At 37.4% G+C, this 17,824-nt stretch overlaps 1 protein-coding gene across 1 annotated transcript in view; it reads left to right on the top strand.

The window, feature by feature from the left end:
- The window catches only part of TINAG (tubulointerstitial nephritis antigen), a 49,919-nt gene that overhangs the window by 18,609 nt on the left and 13,486 nt on the right, over positions 1-17,824 (top strand). The window contains exons 7-9 of the mRNA XM_087776084.1: positions 6,029-6,209; positions 6,658-6,703; positions 11,821-11,926. Coding sequence (XP_087632210.1) covers positions 6,029-6,209; positions 6,658-6,703; positions 11,821-11,926 — 333 coding nt within the window. The remainder of the gene's footprint in view (positions 1-6,028; positions 6,210-6,657; positions 6,704-11,820; positions 11,927-17,824) is intronic.

Genomic DNA, 17,824 nt, shown 5'->3' with positions numbered 1-17,824 from the left:
CCAGGTGAAGACCAAAGCACTGTCATTCACATGGACACAGTATACAAAGTGATCATTCCGCTTTCTTCAAGTGCACCAAACTCTTTCTGATCTGACAAAGATTTTGTATTGTTGCGGAGAGAGTTTACATCAAGTGTTCCTCTGTCTTTCTGTCTCAGGGTTTAAACACTAAACCAGTTTTGACCTAGGTTTTGAGTGGGAGGCCCTTTAGGTGAGTGATTACAATGGGCAGTAAGGGATTTCACCCAGCAAAGGCCCCTCAGCACCTCATGGGGGTAAAGGCAAAGGTCTCATTCATGAAGAAATGAAACTGATAGCTTAATATTTTAAGTAATACTTTTCTGTAACTAGAAGAACAAGCTCCTTTTAATCAGCAGCTCATGCTCTGAAGAGAGTAAATACCACTCTTTCTCACTGGACTGTTTGCTTGCTTACCATGTTAAGGACAGGACCACAAGAATTGCTGGTGTAGATAAGATAAGAGATCCATTTTAATGAGCATTATCTCCACAACAGTTGGAGCAAGCTATTTTTAGAGGAAAAGCCCTAAAGAATGCACCAACAGGACTACCTCCTAATCTTTTGTTCCCTCTGACTGTTATCCCTGTATAGGCATAACCACCATGAGCCCATAATAATAAGATTCTTCCTATACCAGGAAGCTGTATTTTTTTTACCTGAAGAAGTGTGGTTAGTGACGCAGCCTGTTCTGCAGAGGCAGTTTAAGTATCAAGAGTTAGCTTCTTTCTCTAAGGAAAGCAAGGCGGGCTGAAGCTGTATGAGGCACTTCATTATCAACCTAGCTGTACCCACGCAGGAGCTCGTGCTGGTGTAAACACAGCAGTGAGATTGCTCCCTGACTGACTACAGAGTACCAGTGTGAAAGTGGTGTGCAGAGCAGGCTTTCTGACTGATGCAAGCCTGGAAGCATACAGGCAGGGCACCTCAGCTCACCAGAGCACACCTGTCAACTGCCTTTTCACCTCCAAAGTCCCAAGTACTTGCATCATTGCTCAGTGACCAGAGATGCCTCATGGTATTCACCAGCTTCTTGCAGCTGATTGTCTGCAGGGCAGTTGTGAGAACCATCACTAGTTTTTGGAGACAATCATTTAGATCTCCAATAAATCTCTGCAGTCCAAGACTATTTTCTTAGTCATTCACCCAGCTTTCTTGTCCCCATGAGGCCAACTCCAACATGTACAACATCATTGCACTCTTACAGACCTTTGCCCGCTACCCATTTTTATCCACGATCATTGACTTGCCATCAAAGTACCACACATGAAAATATCTGTACTTACTTATTTTTATAAACAACATTTCTAAATCCTGATTTTCTTTCCTCAAGTTCAAATGATATTTCAAATCCTCTTCCAACAGTTCCAGACACAAATAAACACCTTAAGGAAACTATCCAAATATCTGTGAGGACAGATATTGGAAGAACACAAGAATGGCTATGCTAGGAGTGAGCAAGGGTCTATCTACCCCAATATTTTGTCTCTGACAGTGGCCAAGAGCAAATAGTATAAAAAAAAAAAAAGAATTAACCTTTTTGGTTCACTGGACTGATAACTGAATCATTTTTGTAGCTGAAACCCCATAATCCATAACCCTTCACCTTTGACAGTGAAAAAAATGGAAATTTATGGCATAAAAGTCTGAAGTTTCTTTTGAATGAGCCCTGTTAAATAATACTTGCTTCCTCACACTTTCAGGTGACTTTTATTTTATGAGCCAGTATATTGCAATCATTTTTCTCATTATCTCCATACCTGCAATAGGGAGAAAGCACATTGATTTTCTGTGTGGGCTTGTAAATTTTCACAGCAGGTGTTCAATGCTGTTTTAAAGCTTCTGGTTTTCTGATTTCTGAAGTGTGCTTATCTAAGGTTTTTAGAAAGATTTTAAGGAAAATCAAGTGCTGGCCTAAACTATCCCCAGTGAAGTAAATGGAAGACTTCCATAAAGCTCAGCCAGTGCTGAGACCTGACTTTTCAGAATCACTGAGCACCCAATTGGCAGTGAAATCTGCTATAAGGGAAGCTGAATCGCTGTTTAACTCTCACCGTCTCTCTCTATCTTCCTCTATTAATTAAACCATAAATCTGCATTCCATTTCTAATTTCTATTAATTTTAGGCATTTCTGTTACAAGCCATAATTTGGGAGCAACCAATGTGGTTTGAAAATAAGTATTTTATCTGCTAAGAAAAATTAAAAGCTTATAGTCTTTAACAATGAGGAAGAAACATTTCATTTTCAGGTAGCAAAAACATTACACACTTGAATGCAAATACGGCTTCTAATCAGGACTTGATCTGATTTGTACCTTGGGCTCTTAGCAGTTTCAGGGTATGATAAGGATATTATTATTATTAGTTTTGGCCAACTTGACTTGTTCTCATCTCACAATTCAGACATATAAATACAATAAAAACACAAAAATTTTCATTAGGTTGAAGACATAAACATGACTTCATGAACATGACATGAATTCTGCCAAGAATGTCTGAACACACTGCAGACTTTTGCTGCTTCTCCCTGGATGCTGTTTGCTCCTAGTAGTATTTTTGTATACATGTATGTATCTATGCACATAAACACATTCACATTTATTTCTGTCTTACTTCTATGACTCTTCTGGCAAGGTCTTCTCTTTGAAATGTTTTTAGTGTTTACTGTTGTGCTGATGCTTCAGCATGTATAAGCTCATGTTGCAGCAAAGAGCTGTTAAATTATGTTAATCATGACCGCAGAAACCATGGTAAGTGAAAAGATTCAAAAGTGACTGTTAGTTCAGAATGAGTCATCATGTCTGGATTACCACACAGCTCTAGTGTGCCAGTGTGCCATTTGGTGCTTCACTTCTATTGCCATAGAAGTAAGACCCATCCATCCAGAACCTGTGACAACTCCAGCAGGACAATCCAACTGAAAGAAGGGGAAAAAAAAACCCTACCCCAGGAATTAATTTCTTCTCTGTTGTCTCCCTCTGAGGTGTTTCTAAGTACATGTGAGCAATAGGTGTCATACCATTCCTTACACTGGGTTGTACTCACTTACTCCTGCCCTGCTTATGCTAGATCGTGCCCTGAGGACTGTCTTTGCTCACCTTAACTGCCTTGCAGGCCTGATTGCACTCAGCAGCAATCCTTTATTTCTTTTGGAAATCTGTGATCAGTGGTGACTAGAATGATTGTGTATATAGGGATAGATACATTTTATAAACATTATATATGTATACCTATATAAACCAAAGGTTTCCTTCTACCCAGCAATTTGGCCTAAACACTTACCATTCCCCACTGGAAATCTGGGAATCCAGAATACCTTCAGACATTCAGAAGTGATAAAAAGGGGTTGCCAGTGAGTAGATTGGAGACCTAACCAATAACAGCCTAACAACCTGACAACCGTAGATGTAAAATCTCTTTTCGTGTAGGCAGAATTATTGCTTTTTGCAGCTTTTTGCAGCTCCTTGGGCAGAAAGAATTTGGTAAGCAAAAAGACATTCTCCTTATGGTCAATTTTTCCACCACCAAATGCTAATAGGAAAATGCCATGTCTTATTCAAAGTAGCTGAAGCATGTATGTGCTCATCTTGTAAAAATCCTGAAAACTAAGTATACACAGGCAAACATAATTATCCTTGGTATTGCGTGGAAATATGGTTTTCAGTTCTTTAGATTCCGAAAGTTCAGTATAATTGGTGAGCTGCTTAAATACATATCCTTTTTATAGGACTGCCTATTTTAAAATATTCTGCTTCAGTGAACTATTTAATTATACTCTTTAAAAGAAACCTTCTCACAGGCCTCCATGGCATTATCACAGAAATCGTATATTGTTTTGAAAACATCTAGCAGTATAATGTAGAAAACTAGGAGGTCCTAATATCTCATAAAAAGGATAAAATAATAAGTGGAAGATTCAGTGAGCCTTTATTTGAGTATTTCAGATTGTTAGTAAGTGCATTTTAAATATATGCTTTGTTTCCTTCACTTTATTGAAGTAAAAGGGATGTTCAATTAGTCAAACAGTCAAAACGGATGAACAATTCAGGATAAGCTACTTGAAAGAAACAAACTTACTGTATGAAGCAGCAGTTCATTTGATGTGTTGCCAAGGTAAAGAATTAAAACCCCTCCTTGCCTTTCCTTGAAACCACCTCTTATTTTCATTAGCCGTCTCCATTCTTGGATGCAATGAGGGCTCTTAACTTGTGCTTCAAAGCTCTTTTGATTTAGCACTTCGGAGTTCTTTAAATTCAAAATTAGCACGGGTTTAAGTCTCAGGTGAGTTATCACAGTTTCTCCACAATCACTCCTCTGACAACATCAGTGTTAAATGCCTTCAAGTCTTTGAAGCCTGCAATTAGAAACTTGTTGGACAGATGAAATTTTCTTTGTTATTCGAAGATTTGTCTTTGTTTCATTTAAAAATAATATAGAATTTCATTTAAAAGTGTTAAAAATGAGTCATATTTCCTGTAGATAAACTCTAAAACCTTGAAATTGAAAGCTTTAATGTAAATTTCTACTAAGTGTTAGGAAAAATTTAACTGCTGTATGTGTGAGCAAAAACTTTCTCAGCATTTGGAAAACATTTTGACATAGATGGTTTTCTAAGAAATAGCCAGAATGTTTTCAGGAGCTGTAAAGAACAGACACATACCCCTGTGATATCATGGAACAATCTGTCATTTTAGTTTCCTTGGGAGGCTTATTGCTGTCAACAACCAGGAACTGACAGAAGGAGCGCTGTGGCCTGAGCCCCCTGGGATAATCCCCAGCCTTTTGTGCACACTGGATGCCAAGTGTTTATAAGTCACAAAGTTGGTCTCTGTTTGTCCTTTGGTCCACATTCACTTCCAGGCACAAACCCATCTTTCCATTAAGGAAGGAATAGCCTGAATGTTACTGCAAAACAGCAAAATTGTAAATTGTAATAAGTCCCACCTCTCTGACATCTACGCAGTCTCACCTGTTCTGTGTCATATATTTTGTCAGTGTTTCAATCTGGGCAAAGTCCCTTCTGCCAGCATCACTCCAGAAGATGTATTATTTTTATTTCCCCTTGTGATTCAAGATGGAGGAACCCAGTCACCAGCCCCTGTCCAAATGCCTCCCCTAGTACTGCTCTACAGTTGGATTGTTCGTTAACTTACCAAAAGCTCAGTGCTTAATATCTTCCAAGGCTATGTTCTCACTTGTACTTATTTCCCATGTATTTCTAGTAGTAGAGGTTCAGTTCTCTTTTAAGGAGATACACCCCTCCAGAAGTTTGTTGTTAGTGTCAATTAAACTATTGATATTAATCACCAAGGGTTATACCTCTCTTGGGAATAAGCACTACATTTACTCATACGCCAACAAGACAGCAATTATTTGTAACTAAACGTTTAAAAAATGAATATAGACTTTTTTATCTCAACAAATGTTCACAAAAATGTGAGCAAATATTCCCTTTATATTGTCAGAAAAATGGAAGGTCAGAGACTTTTTAGCTAAAAGAAATAAAAAGACCTGTAGCTTTTCACCAGCATTCCTGCAGAAAATGTAGATAAAACTAGAAAATGGTTCATTTCCTTTAAAAATTTTCTGCTGCAGATATACCTGTTTCACAAGCCATTTTTGCTAAGTGGATCCTGTTGACAACATTGGTAACTTATTGATCTTATTCAGTGTGAACTTTCATGCATCATTAATGAGATGAATGTACGAGGTGACAAGTGCTGAAACACGTTTTCTACCCTACCTCTCTTTGGAGAAGGGTGGGAGGAGGGCTACTGCGACTGAAAATTAATCATAAACATCATGCATATGAATTGAAGCAAATGCCTTCCAGTTGAAGATATGAGACATTCACACTTTTGAACAATGAGTAAATTCTGTAAATTTACTTGAAATATGACAGTTGTAAAATAGTTAAGATCTTGAAATAAAACTGCAAAACATGTTTAAGCAAGCTTCTTATCAACTTTTTTTTCTTTTTTTTCTTTTTTTTCCTAAATATCTGAACAGGGTTGTATCCTATGCTTGTTATCCGTCATTTTGGAACAATCACCTGGAGCCATCAGATGAAAATCACTGTTACGTGTCAAGTGAATATGGGAAAAACTATACAAATGGTCCGTGTCCCAATGCTTTAGAAGAATCCAATCGGTTATACCGGTGTGCCTCTCACTACAGGGTGTCCTCAAAAGTAAGTTCATGTTGTTCACCCATTGTCTCACCCATGTTTCTCCTTTGGGGACTGAAAATTATCTGGCATATGGAAATAAGTTCACTTCACTTGAAGACTAGAGCTGTAAATTTTCCTTTATATTGCCCTTGTATTTTCAGAAGAGGTTAAATTCTTTATAGTTTCTCAGTTTTACATCATCTCTTTAAAGCTGTTTCTTTGTGGTCCTATAGAAATAAGAGACAGAAAAGAAAGTATGCAGTCATAACTGTGCATTAGTGCTTCTTAAACATGTTTCTGAAGGTTTTGTTCATTTGGTAAACCAAATATTCTCTAGCAAAATACAAGTACAATGGAACATTTATACCATATATGTACACAAAAATAAATTAGTATGAGTTTTAATTTTATTTAATAGAATGTATTATCTTCCCTTGCCCTCTTTGCTGCTGCTCTCACCTCCCCTCAGGAAACCGATATAATGAAAGAAATCATGGACAAAGGACCAGTGCAAGGTATGGTAAGTTTGGAAGATGATAATATTATTATTGAAATAATTAAAGAGCGCAATGTCCTTGTATCAAAATATTAGAAAACACAAATTGCATTCCCCAGTGAATAAAACAGGCATATGCACTGTAGTTCATGCAGGGACATTTGGTGGGCAAGTAATGCCCCTAAAGGCAGCTATACTGCATCAGAGTCCATAATGAGTAAAATGACCTTGAACTAGATTTGTTGAAAATTTACACACAATCTGTGTGCTGGAAATGTGCCTTTTTCCCATGACAGTTCTTTGCTCACTGATAAAATAACAATTTCGGGCTGTGCAGGAGGAGTTAAATGTTAGCAAAGCTCTTCTCTCTAGGGCTGGGATCAATTCCTCCACTGGCTGAGGTCAACCCACTAAGCCTGCTCTCCTCTGAAGGCAATGCTGCAGTATATGGGCCCTCCAGCAAATCCTTCAGTGCTGGAATACTCCCAGAATTTCCCCTTTCAGAGCCCAAATGCTCTTGTTGGTTGTAGAAGGCTATCGGTTTTGAATTTTTCTGCTGAACACTGTGACAAAGATCCCTGACCTCTTAGAGAAATAAAGAGACTTCAGCAGGGAGTGAGGGACTGCAAAAGAGTTGTTCAGCTTGAATACAGTCTGTTTGCAGTCATGGATGGTGCTGGCAGCACCTGAAAATGCAGATTCCTGCTTGCACCCCTGGCCAGTGTAACTGGAGAGGTTGAGGGATGTGGGGCTTGGGGTGATGGAGAAAGGTTATCACGCAGGACGTCCACCCCTCTTGGATGGCTGGCTGATGCAAAACCGAAGCATTTTACTTCAGGGGACTTCTGCATTTCTACTGCCTTCAATTATATAATGAATTATCATAACCTCCAATTTATTATTGAAATGGTCCTGATTATTAGATTTAATTCGTTTCAGTGCATCTTGGAGTTGAAATTACTTCTTAAAGCTCTTTATGTGGGCAATTGCAATTAATCTGAAGCTCAGACTTAACAAGATTGATATTATCAGTTTTTTTTGTTCTGCCCAAGTTTGTTTGCTCAAGGAAAATATTCTTTCCCATGCTGCATTTGATCTAGAAGTGAACACAGTAATTTCTGCCAGTTTTAAGGAAATGAAAAAATTAAGATCTTCAAGATAAAATTTAAGACCTCTCTCCAATATTGCATTCATAGTCCATGTATACACGGTTTGCTGGATTAATCTGTCAGTACTAAATCTTCCACATAAAATAATCTATAATCAGCCATTTTTTAGGTTTTAACCACCCTATAATTCATATGATTTTTTGAAATGTCAATGCTTTTTCAGAGAAAATGTCTGTATCAGGTTAAGGTAATGCTGTATGTGGAAAAATCAAGATCTAAAGAAGAGTATATAACTGAGAGTGTATATCACTGAGTAAAATCACTTTCCATTTTTTCTTTTTTCTTATAATGAGATTTTTAAATGAATCACAGTTATGACCCAATAATTTGTCACTGATTCTCTCTTCTATCTTCCCATACTACAAATGCAATCAGGGCATAATTCTAATTTTAAAACCATATCATACTTTTTTTTTTTTTTTTCAAAACATCTTGCAAATGACCTTCAGCTAGTGAAAGAGATTTTTGCATTATTCATTCACTTGTCATTACTTAAGAACTTAAAAAGTGCTTATGGCCAGTCTTATCTAATGTACTAAGTAATGTTTAATAGCTGGAAAACATTCAAGATCCTTTCAAGATCACGATGTAGAAAGTCATCCTGTTTGATGATGAATGTACTTGGATTTTTGGGCATATTCAAAGTTAAGAAAAATACATATTTTTTAACAATTGTGAAACAGTTGTGTAGGAATGTAATTGAAAACTTTCTTTTATACAGCTTTCAAGTTTGAATGACAATTTCTCTCTGACATATGTCATTGTTTTATATGATATAGAAGCTGAGCAATTAGCACTTTCAGGTGCAAATCATGAAACTATTTTTTTTAAAAAATCCATTTTCAAATAAACATAGTGACGTTTCATTAATGCTTTGTAAACATTCAAATGGACAATCTAATATTGCCCATTCATCTTTTTTTTTAATGGACTTTAGGAAACACTCTGATAGTTACAGTGCTGACGTAGGAAAATAATCCTTTCTCTCACATTAGTCAGTCTCAATCAAAAGAAAAGCTAACACGTTGTTGGCAATACTTCAAAGTTTTGACCCTATAAAACTTATAATTTCAGCTATGACGATCTTGGAAAAAAAGGAGTATTTAATTTGCTGACACAAGAAAAAGATCTCGAGAAAGCACTAGGCTGCATTAATGTACAGTGCTACCTATTACTTCCTTTTCTTGCAACGACTTTTAGTTTTTTGTATCTTCGTATGTCTCAGAGACACAAATTCTTATTTAAGAATTTTATGCAGAGGAATCTATAGTGGAATAAACCTTATAATCTGCTACATTTATATGCATAGATCTGACAGCTCAGCATGACTGAGTTAGCTCATGCATGAGCTACAGTCAGCCTTATTAAAACTGCTACCTCTTCTGATTCATTAATAATTAATCCATTCAATTTGGAAAATGCAAAGTCTCTTCTATGTGGGAGGGAACAAAGTTGTCTGGTGGACTGTGATCATCACATCCTGTCCAAGTCACAGTCCGTATTAGGACAAAGTCACTGAATAAATAGAAGTATCTCAGTGCTTGATTTTGAATCATCTCTGTCCACCCTACACTTCATGTACCTAGCCCACTTAACTCCAAAGACTGTATTTAACTCCTGATTGCAGGGTATATATACATAGATATACATACACATAAGTATATATATTTCCATATACATAGAAATAGATACATGCATATACATGCACATAAGTATACATATTTCCATATACATAGAAATAGATAAATACATATATACACACATTAAATGTAGATATATGTCATCATGGATAAAATTCTCTCCTGTAGATTAAAGTTATTCTGGAAGCACACTTCAAAGTTTTCTGTTTCATTTCAGTGGAAATAATTTAGGTATGATGTTTCTTCACAGAGCCAAGAACATGTGTTTGATTTAGAGTAGCTGATACAGAATAAATTGTTTTCTGAAACTGAACATACGGACCTTGATTTCAAAGAACAATGTGATTTAGAAATGAAACTACCTTCTCCTGTCTCAGCCTGATAACAGATGAGATCTTCTAACCTAAGATCTCTCGTGGGAGAAGGAAAATTTGCAGTCCTTGGACTCACCCCTGTTTCTTTGCCTCCCTTTGGTAAAGGTATCAAAACAAGATCCAGGGAAGCCTCTACAGTAATTTTTTGAATGACTCATCCCTTTCACTTCTCCTCTGACACCCTCACCTGGACTAAGGCCAGTGGGAGTCTTCTTCCCCCTTTCTGTTCCTTTGTACCACTTTAAAGCTCTCCCTCCACAGGCTCCTCTGCAGCTCAGAAACCTCAACAGCTGGTATTTTACATAGCGGTACAAGGACATCCACAGGAGTTAACTCCCAGCTCTATACACTGGTGAGCCTGGGGGCAGAGGGAGGGGCGAAACCTTTGCAGAGAGCTCTAACAGAGTCCTGAGCTTGCAGCTAGAAACCAAGAATAATAGTTGTGCTATTTTTCCACTTGGTCTGTTTCTGTCAATATGTGTGAGCTCTGGTTCTGCAAGCAGCTCGGCAGAGCTGTAACATTATTCATTAAAAGCATTTAACTTTTTTTCCGATTTGACTGATATAGCTTTCCCCCAGACTTGCCACCTAGGTAGCATCATGGCTGCTTATTCCCCGTGTGTTGCTATCAGCATACATTTTTTATGTGAGTGACCTCATTAGCAGAGTATATTTTTAGCCAGGTTTCCTGGGCAAATGGGCTCATTTGACCATGTTTTGAGCTGTTCTCTTTCATCCCCTAAAATTTGTGAATGTTTTCTGTTTTCAGCCAAGTATGATAGAGGCCAAGAGGTTGTAAAGATGGTTAATTTCCTTCAAGTTTGGGAAAATATTCAGGTAGGAAAAAGAAATTTGAAAGTGTGCCAGACAGAAAAAACTGCAGCATCAGCTCACCTTACTGGATACTGGAGATCTATACCAGGCACATATGTTATAAATGCTCCAACCACATAAAAATGGTCAGTGAGACTTGTACTTTATGGGACTCCCAAGGTGCAAGACTTTAGGAAACTGGATTTCACTGATTCTCATGTTCCAAGCTGTGTGGCAGTCTAAGACTTTTAAAATCAGAAGCTGAAAGTAAGTTGGAGTTAAGCTTGTATTTAATGCTTCTGATTCACTGGAATCTAAACGCAATGTAGACCTGGAAAATATTTTCATTTCTCTGGATCTGGTAGCCCACCAAATAGCAAAGCAAATGGTACTAAGGTGGCAGAACAAATGTGGAAAAGAAACCCAAAACATTTTTCTTAAAAAACAAGTGACTGATATCCCTAGGAAATAAAGAATAGACATAAAATGCAAATTATAATCTTCATTCTCTTGCACAAAACTTCCAGTTCCTCAGCTCTTTGGCCTTACATTTTTATGGACACAGAGGATTTTTTTTTCCACACATTTAGTTGACAGTCAGGATGAGCATATACACAGACAATCTAGTTTTCCATAAGGAGGTTGCTGTGTACTTAATGAACTCTATTGACTTTCAGAAAAAGGCATATGTATCACTCCACCATATTTTGCAGGATATACATTGGCTGTTAAATACTTTTCTTGAATATGCAGGTGCTTGTCAGAACTGAGAATTTTATACATGAATCTTGAGGAGTTTTTTTTATTGAATTGGATTTCACTGGAATTGAGAAAACTTATGTAAGCCTACATGAGGCAATATTTCTTCTTACTGTGTTGGAAGAAGTCCATGACAGGGTGTTTCCCTGACAGAGAAACCCTATTAACTTGACAAGAGACCTTTGAGAGAACTCTGTTAGAATATTTCCCTTGGTTCACTCACAGCAGGGAATTTCTGAGAAATTAATGAATTTAGTGTAGTTACATAGTACACTTACACAGTCCAAAACACAACAAAAATCTCACTGGTAAAATGCAAGGAGCAAACAAGAATAGAAGGAATACTTGCTGACTGTGTTGATTTTTCCTATTGCTTTTTAGCTATAATGAAGGTGTATGAAGATTTTTTCCTTTACAAAGAGGGAATCTATAGACACTCCCAGAAAGCAGGATCCAAATGGAAAACTCATTCAGTCAAACTCCTTGGGTGAGTAAAGCGTATTCTTTTACCCTTTTCTTCTGCCAGTCATGAACGTAGTAAAATGTCAATGACCAGTTTGGAACTCAGAGGTTTCACTATCAGAGGTGGAGCACAGTTAGCTCCCAAAATAAAATTCTTGCTGTTTCTTTTTCATGTATCTGAGAATTTTAGAATGAATTGGAAAGACGCATAGACCCATCGTCTTTTAATCTACTCTAACATTTTCTTTAAATCTTCAAATATACTGGTTATAGAATAAAACGTTTTGCTGAGTATTCACAAATATTCCATGTACACATCAAGTTGTGAACAAAACACACAATTTTCTCCAAACATGTTACTAAGCAGAACTCAAAAATGGAAACACAAAAATTGCCAGTGGCCTCCTAATTAACAAGCACAGCCTACTGGCACAACAGTCTGGACTCTACGCCCCAAAGAGAAATCAGTTGCTGCTGGGATGCTGCTGATTTTATTTTGGATGCACAAGGAATACACACTCAGGACTGAAAATGCTGCAGAAGAGTGTGTATAACACACTAGTGGATTACCCCTCAAATGTAGACCAGTGCCACTACATTAAGGTGACAAGTATCTAATAATGCATACATTCGAATTACAGAACACACCATGGGGCTTTCTTTTTTGACATGGAGGGAATATGCAAGGATGAATTTATTATATCAACGAGTGAGTAGTTACACAGAGAAATGACTGGAGAGTCTCAAACAAATATTTTATAGGTGATCTAGAATATCAAACAAATAATGAGTCAAACCTGTGCTAGGAAGATTACTGAGAGTATCTTCAACATGTAGTTCAAGAAAATAAAGTCATGAAATAAAGTGCATTTTGTGTTTGTGATCTTAGTGAAGATATCCTTGTAAAGGACATGGAAATGCCTATGGTTGTGAAAACTGCTGGCTATGAATCACAAGACTGTACCTGATAGTGGCACAGCAGCAAAGAGAAGCAGCAGACTTATGCAAGATCATCCTTGATCCTATATTGTTGCAAAAAGAATTGACCCAGACTAGTAGAGGAAAAGTTCCTGAAGTATGCTTAGAGTGAATGTTGTGAAGTAATGAAAGAGAGAAACTGGACTTTAGCCTGCAAAAATAGAGGATGAACTAGGAAAAGATGTTTACGAAGGACAGCCAGTATGTATCAGTTTATGTGTTTGTATTTAAGGTGTATCTGAAGGGCCATGAAAAACCAATACAATTAGACAGTAAAATCTGCAGTGCAATTTGAATATCTCAGTTCAGGGATGAGCTGCTGTGAGGCTGTGAGTGCAGGTGTTGGGAGGGCTATGAAGCATGCCTGGAGCAAGCGTAGGGTGATGACAGCTATTCCCTCAGACGTGCTGTTGCAAATATATGCTGAATAACCTACTGAGGTGAGTGATTAAGCCTAAATGGCACAGGGGGACAAAGTGATGGCTGAGGAGGGAGAGAGGAGGAGGGCCATTAATGTGCTGAAGTGGATGCTGATTTAAATGGGAACTGATAGGCTGTGCAAGGAAAAGATAGCAGCCCTTAGGCTGAGCAAAAAGTGAGCAAAAAAACTGAGCGTCTTGACCGAGATCGGCAGCTCCCTGCAGAGTATTGTGTTGAATGGTCAGTGCAAAACACTGAATAGGATGAAAGCCAAGTATACTGATATACTGAAGAAGGACATGAAAAATGAAGGAAAAAGAAGAAAACTGAAGACAATGATATTTAAGAAACCTCAGCTTGGTTCAGAGTTTAATATGTGGGAAATGCATTTACTAACTTCCATTGAACATTGCTGAAGTATCCAATGGATCCAACAATATAAAGAATTACCCATCCTTTCATTATGTAATGCACAGGTTGCGAGATTATGCTGTATAAAAATATTTGCAGAGGTGTTTAACTGGAAAAACTGAATTCAAGTTTGACAAGTTGGAGCCTATTTGATCCCAAGGCTAGGTGTACTTGAGTTTCTAGCAATGATAAATCCAGTCATAGAGTGTGATTCTGCACCATGAAGTCTAAAACACTCTTTTGTATAGATTTTAATGTCTTCAGTATTAAGATATCACTTTTTCATAGCATTCATTAGTTTGAATTACTTTAAATGTAAAATATGTGGCCAGGGTATAAGCTCTTTGCCACTCACATGTAGCTTGGGTGGGGCTTTTTGAGCAAAGGATAGCGCGAACTCCTTGACCTAAGTAAAAAACTCGAGAATCTCATTAAAGTTGGACTTCAAATAAAAATATTGATGATTATTTTCATTCTACTTAGCTGATATGGTTCCTGGAGAGAGAAAAAGGAGCAGAGACATGCTGACAGATAGGGTAAAGAATGCAGTTTTGTGTGGGTAGACGTTTATTGTAGTCTGATTTTTTGTTTATAACCCCTTCTGTAAAAGAGATTCAATATTTGTAAAAGTCAGCCATAATGATGAATGACCATATTGAATTGATATTTGTAATCCCTCAGAAACATTTTTGAGAATGCCTTAAACTGCTCTTGAATTGTACAATGTATAAGGTGATGGAGTCATAAAATGGAAATAAATTTTGGCAAAGCTTGCAAGAGCTATTTGTACAAAACCAGAAATGCACCTATAAACTGCCTAATTGATCATTGGATCATAAGGATTGTAAAACCGTTGTCTGACTTCTCTTGTTGTGCAACTTGAAATTGCTAGTTATTTTCTGTCATTTGAAGGCTTCTTATTTATGAAATCAACTCTGATAGGACTATAAGTCTATCTCCAGTGAGGTACTGTGTGACCTCAGGCTCAGGGAGAGAATGGGAAAAGACAGAACAGCATGGAAGCAGGAGAGGAAAATGTGGAACAGCCAGGTGGAGGTCATTGTGGGTAGCTGACCATTTGGATCTGATGGAGTCTCTATGGACAGTGAAATAGGACTTTCAGCAATCTGAAGGCAGGATGGACTGACCCCACTGACATTTAGAGAGAGTAGGATCTCTCAGGCAGTTTCTGTGCCTGTATTCCAGAGACAGGGAGGTAAGCAGAAGTGAATAACGGGGACTGCGATTCATAACAGCTAAGTTTTGATGTGTAAAAGTTAGATTCCTATGTCTCCGCTAGGCAGCCATGGTCTTTATCTTCCATGGTTATTCATCTGCTCTATCCTAGGTATCTATCTTAAGGTGAGTTGAATTGCTTTGTTGGGTCTTATTTCTCTTTGCTGACTATAAAAGAACCTGTGGAGTAACATCCGACTTACATCAGCTGACATTAAAATGTCTAGGTTAGACTAGAGGAATACCACTTGTAATGGCATCATAAAGTAGCTTAAAAACAAAATGACTGTCTGACTGGTACATAAGATTTATAGTAAGATAGTATCTTCAGAATGTCTTGCATATGTATGTTTGTGTATATGTACACACACGCATACATGGGTCTATGTATATATACACATACAATTACAACTCTTGATGACACCAGAATGAAAACAAGCTAAAGAGGCACAATGAAACTGCAAACAGTAAGTGGGACTAAGGAAGACAAATTGGTCAAAGTTCAGTAATTTTCACTTTTGCAGCTGCATTCTGTTATTTTAAGAAGACTAATGACCGAAAAATGACATGTGAAACTGTCATCTTTATCTCAAGATCTCTTAATAATAAAAGTAGACTGAATTCACATCAAAGATGAACTTGATTGATAGCAGATTTATCTCTCAGATCTATACATTTAAGCTAGAGTTGCTGAACAAACCTATCAAGTCTATTCTATAGCAGATTCTCAGTAAAATTGGTGAGTCTTTTTTGTTTAATCTTCTTTTCCTTCTACTCCTCTGGCTTTCTTCCACCTAGGAAAAAATGACAGAAGAGACATGTAGTGTCCATAGGGAAAGAATACATGAGGCAGGTTTGTTGATGGTGTAAAGATGCCAAAGTCTATTCAGCATAGAGGAAGTACATTGGCTTAAATAGATACAGTTCTAGTTCAAATATATCTCTTTTTTAAAGTTAGGCATAGTGAAGTAAAGTATCCATCAGTAATGTTTGCAGCCTGTTCAGATAAATCTTCTCTCAGTCTCTTTCCTGTGCATCAGTTCAGTATCTGTGCCAAGCTACAGTATCTGATCCATACCTTCACTCAACAAGCTGTATCTGCTGATCCCCTGACACTGAAACATTCAGAAAGGCCCCAAAAGCCCAAGTCTTTGGCTACAATCAACTCTATGGACGGTCACCTTAAGGCTTGGAGGGGACAAGAATAATTTTATTAAAAGCCTTAGATACTGTTTCCTGAACAAGATAGATTTTCAGATGTTTGGAAGGTGCTCAGAATGAGAAAGGACTTTCATAAGAGGACATTGAGAGTTGTACCTTAACGGGAAACACATTTCCCCTCTATTTTTATCAGTGATTCACTGGAAGCTTTAAATTCAATAGTGCAGCAGATTAAATGGCATTGAAATATCTATGCCCTGAAAAAACATTGGCTGAACGTTTCTTAACACAAAAAGCCATACTAATGGAGATAAAATTGACACGTGAGGCAAAAACTTGTGTCTTAGTGTTGAGAGGATAGCCAGACAGAGGAATAACACTCTAAGATTTAATACACAATTAAATGACTCACCCGTGCAAAGTCCAAAGGCTTAAAAAAGATACCAGCGACTATTGTTAATGACATCTCAGGTTTTGGCTTTGAAGACACTCTTTGTTTTTCTCTTCATTTTCCTCTTCGCTTGTCTCAAGCTTAGACTCAGAATAACAACAAACAAGCAACATCTTAAACCACCAAAAGTCATGACCCAAATTATTTTCTTCCTGACCAAAGAAACCTTGGGTTGAGTTCGCTCTTTCTTTCATGGGGTAAAAAAACCTACTTTATTATTGTCAGACAATCAACATTAGATATTATTATAGTTTAAAAATTAAACAGCAATGCCCAAAAATATTTTACAGCAAAGAGAAATACATTAGAAGATCATGGGGAACAGATAAAGAGTGTCTGATGATTCATGCAGTTAAATCCATGAGACTCTCCCATATAATTCATTAAGGTAGATTTGTGGGAATGATTTAACTGTTGATTCACTGATAATTTCACTCATCTCTCATGCTGAAAAGTCAAGGCAAAACAGTAGTTTCAAATTCCAGCAACCATTTTCTAAGAAGTTTTGTTCTCGCCAAGAACACTAGTCAGTGACCCTAACCTTCTTCTTATTAATAAAAGATTAAGAACTAAACTTTTGTCTAATTGAGTAGATTAAAATCCTGGTCTTTGAAAGGTACTAGGATATCATGTTACAGCACTAAGAATAGGACATAACCTGCAATAGTTATACCTTTTTTGTCTGGTAGCATTATGAGTCCAGGGAAGAAAGTGAGATGAAAAGTTTTAGACCGTATGTACTTCTGTCTCACTCTGTTTTTGTCTGGAGAAGGAGGTACTGTGAGTCTTTTCTGAAAGCAGAACTTTGGTATTAAAATAAACCAGGTCAAGATGAGAGGGACCAAGTAATCTTTCTATCCTGTTGCTGTGTATATATAGTCTATGACAGTATTTTTGCTCAAGAGATTTCATCATCTGTTTGGCTAGTGTGGTGACAGCAAATTCTCCATGCCTACGTAGAAAACATAGTATTAGAGAGACAAATGAGTGCAATTTGTTAGCACTGATTGTGGTCTGCACTTAGGTGGGATGAATCATCTTCAGGAGGTATCCCTCTCTCTTGATAGCAGAGAGTGGTTCTTTTCCTAGTCCAAATGTCTCAGTTCCCTAAAGTTGAATTGGATGAATTTGGAATTCACCAAGTCTTGTTTGATCACCAGCATTTTTTTTCAGAGATGGAAAGGGTCAGAAATATCTCATTAAGTATATAACTGTGGAAATCCCATGGTTTATGTGCCCTGGCAGCCAAGAGGGCAAACCGCATCC

This window comes from Nipponia nippon, unplaced genomic scaffold, assembly GCF_047370975.1.
Source record: "Nipponia nippon isolate SJK-2023a ecotype South Korea unplaced genomic scaffold, ASM4737097v1 scaffold_4, whole genome shotgun sequence".
NCBI classification, from domain to species: Eukaryota; Metazoa; Chordata; class Aves; order Pelecaniformes; family Threskiornithidae; genus Nipponia; species Nipponia nippon.
Note: the sequence above shows the minus strand (reverse complement) of the source record. Positions and strands in the feature narration are given on the sequence as shown.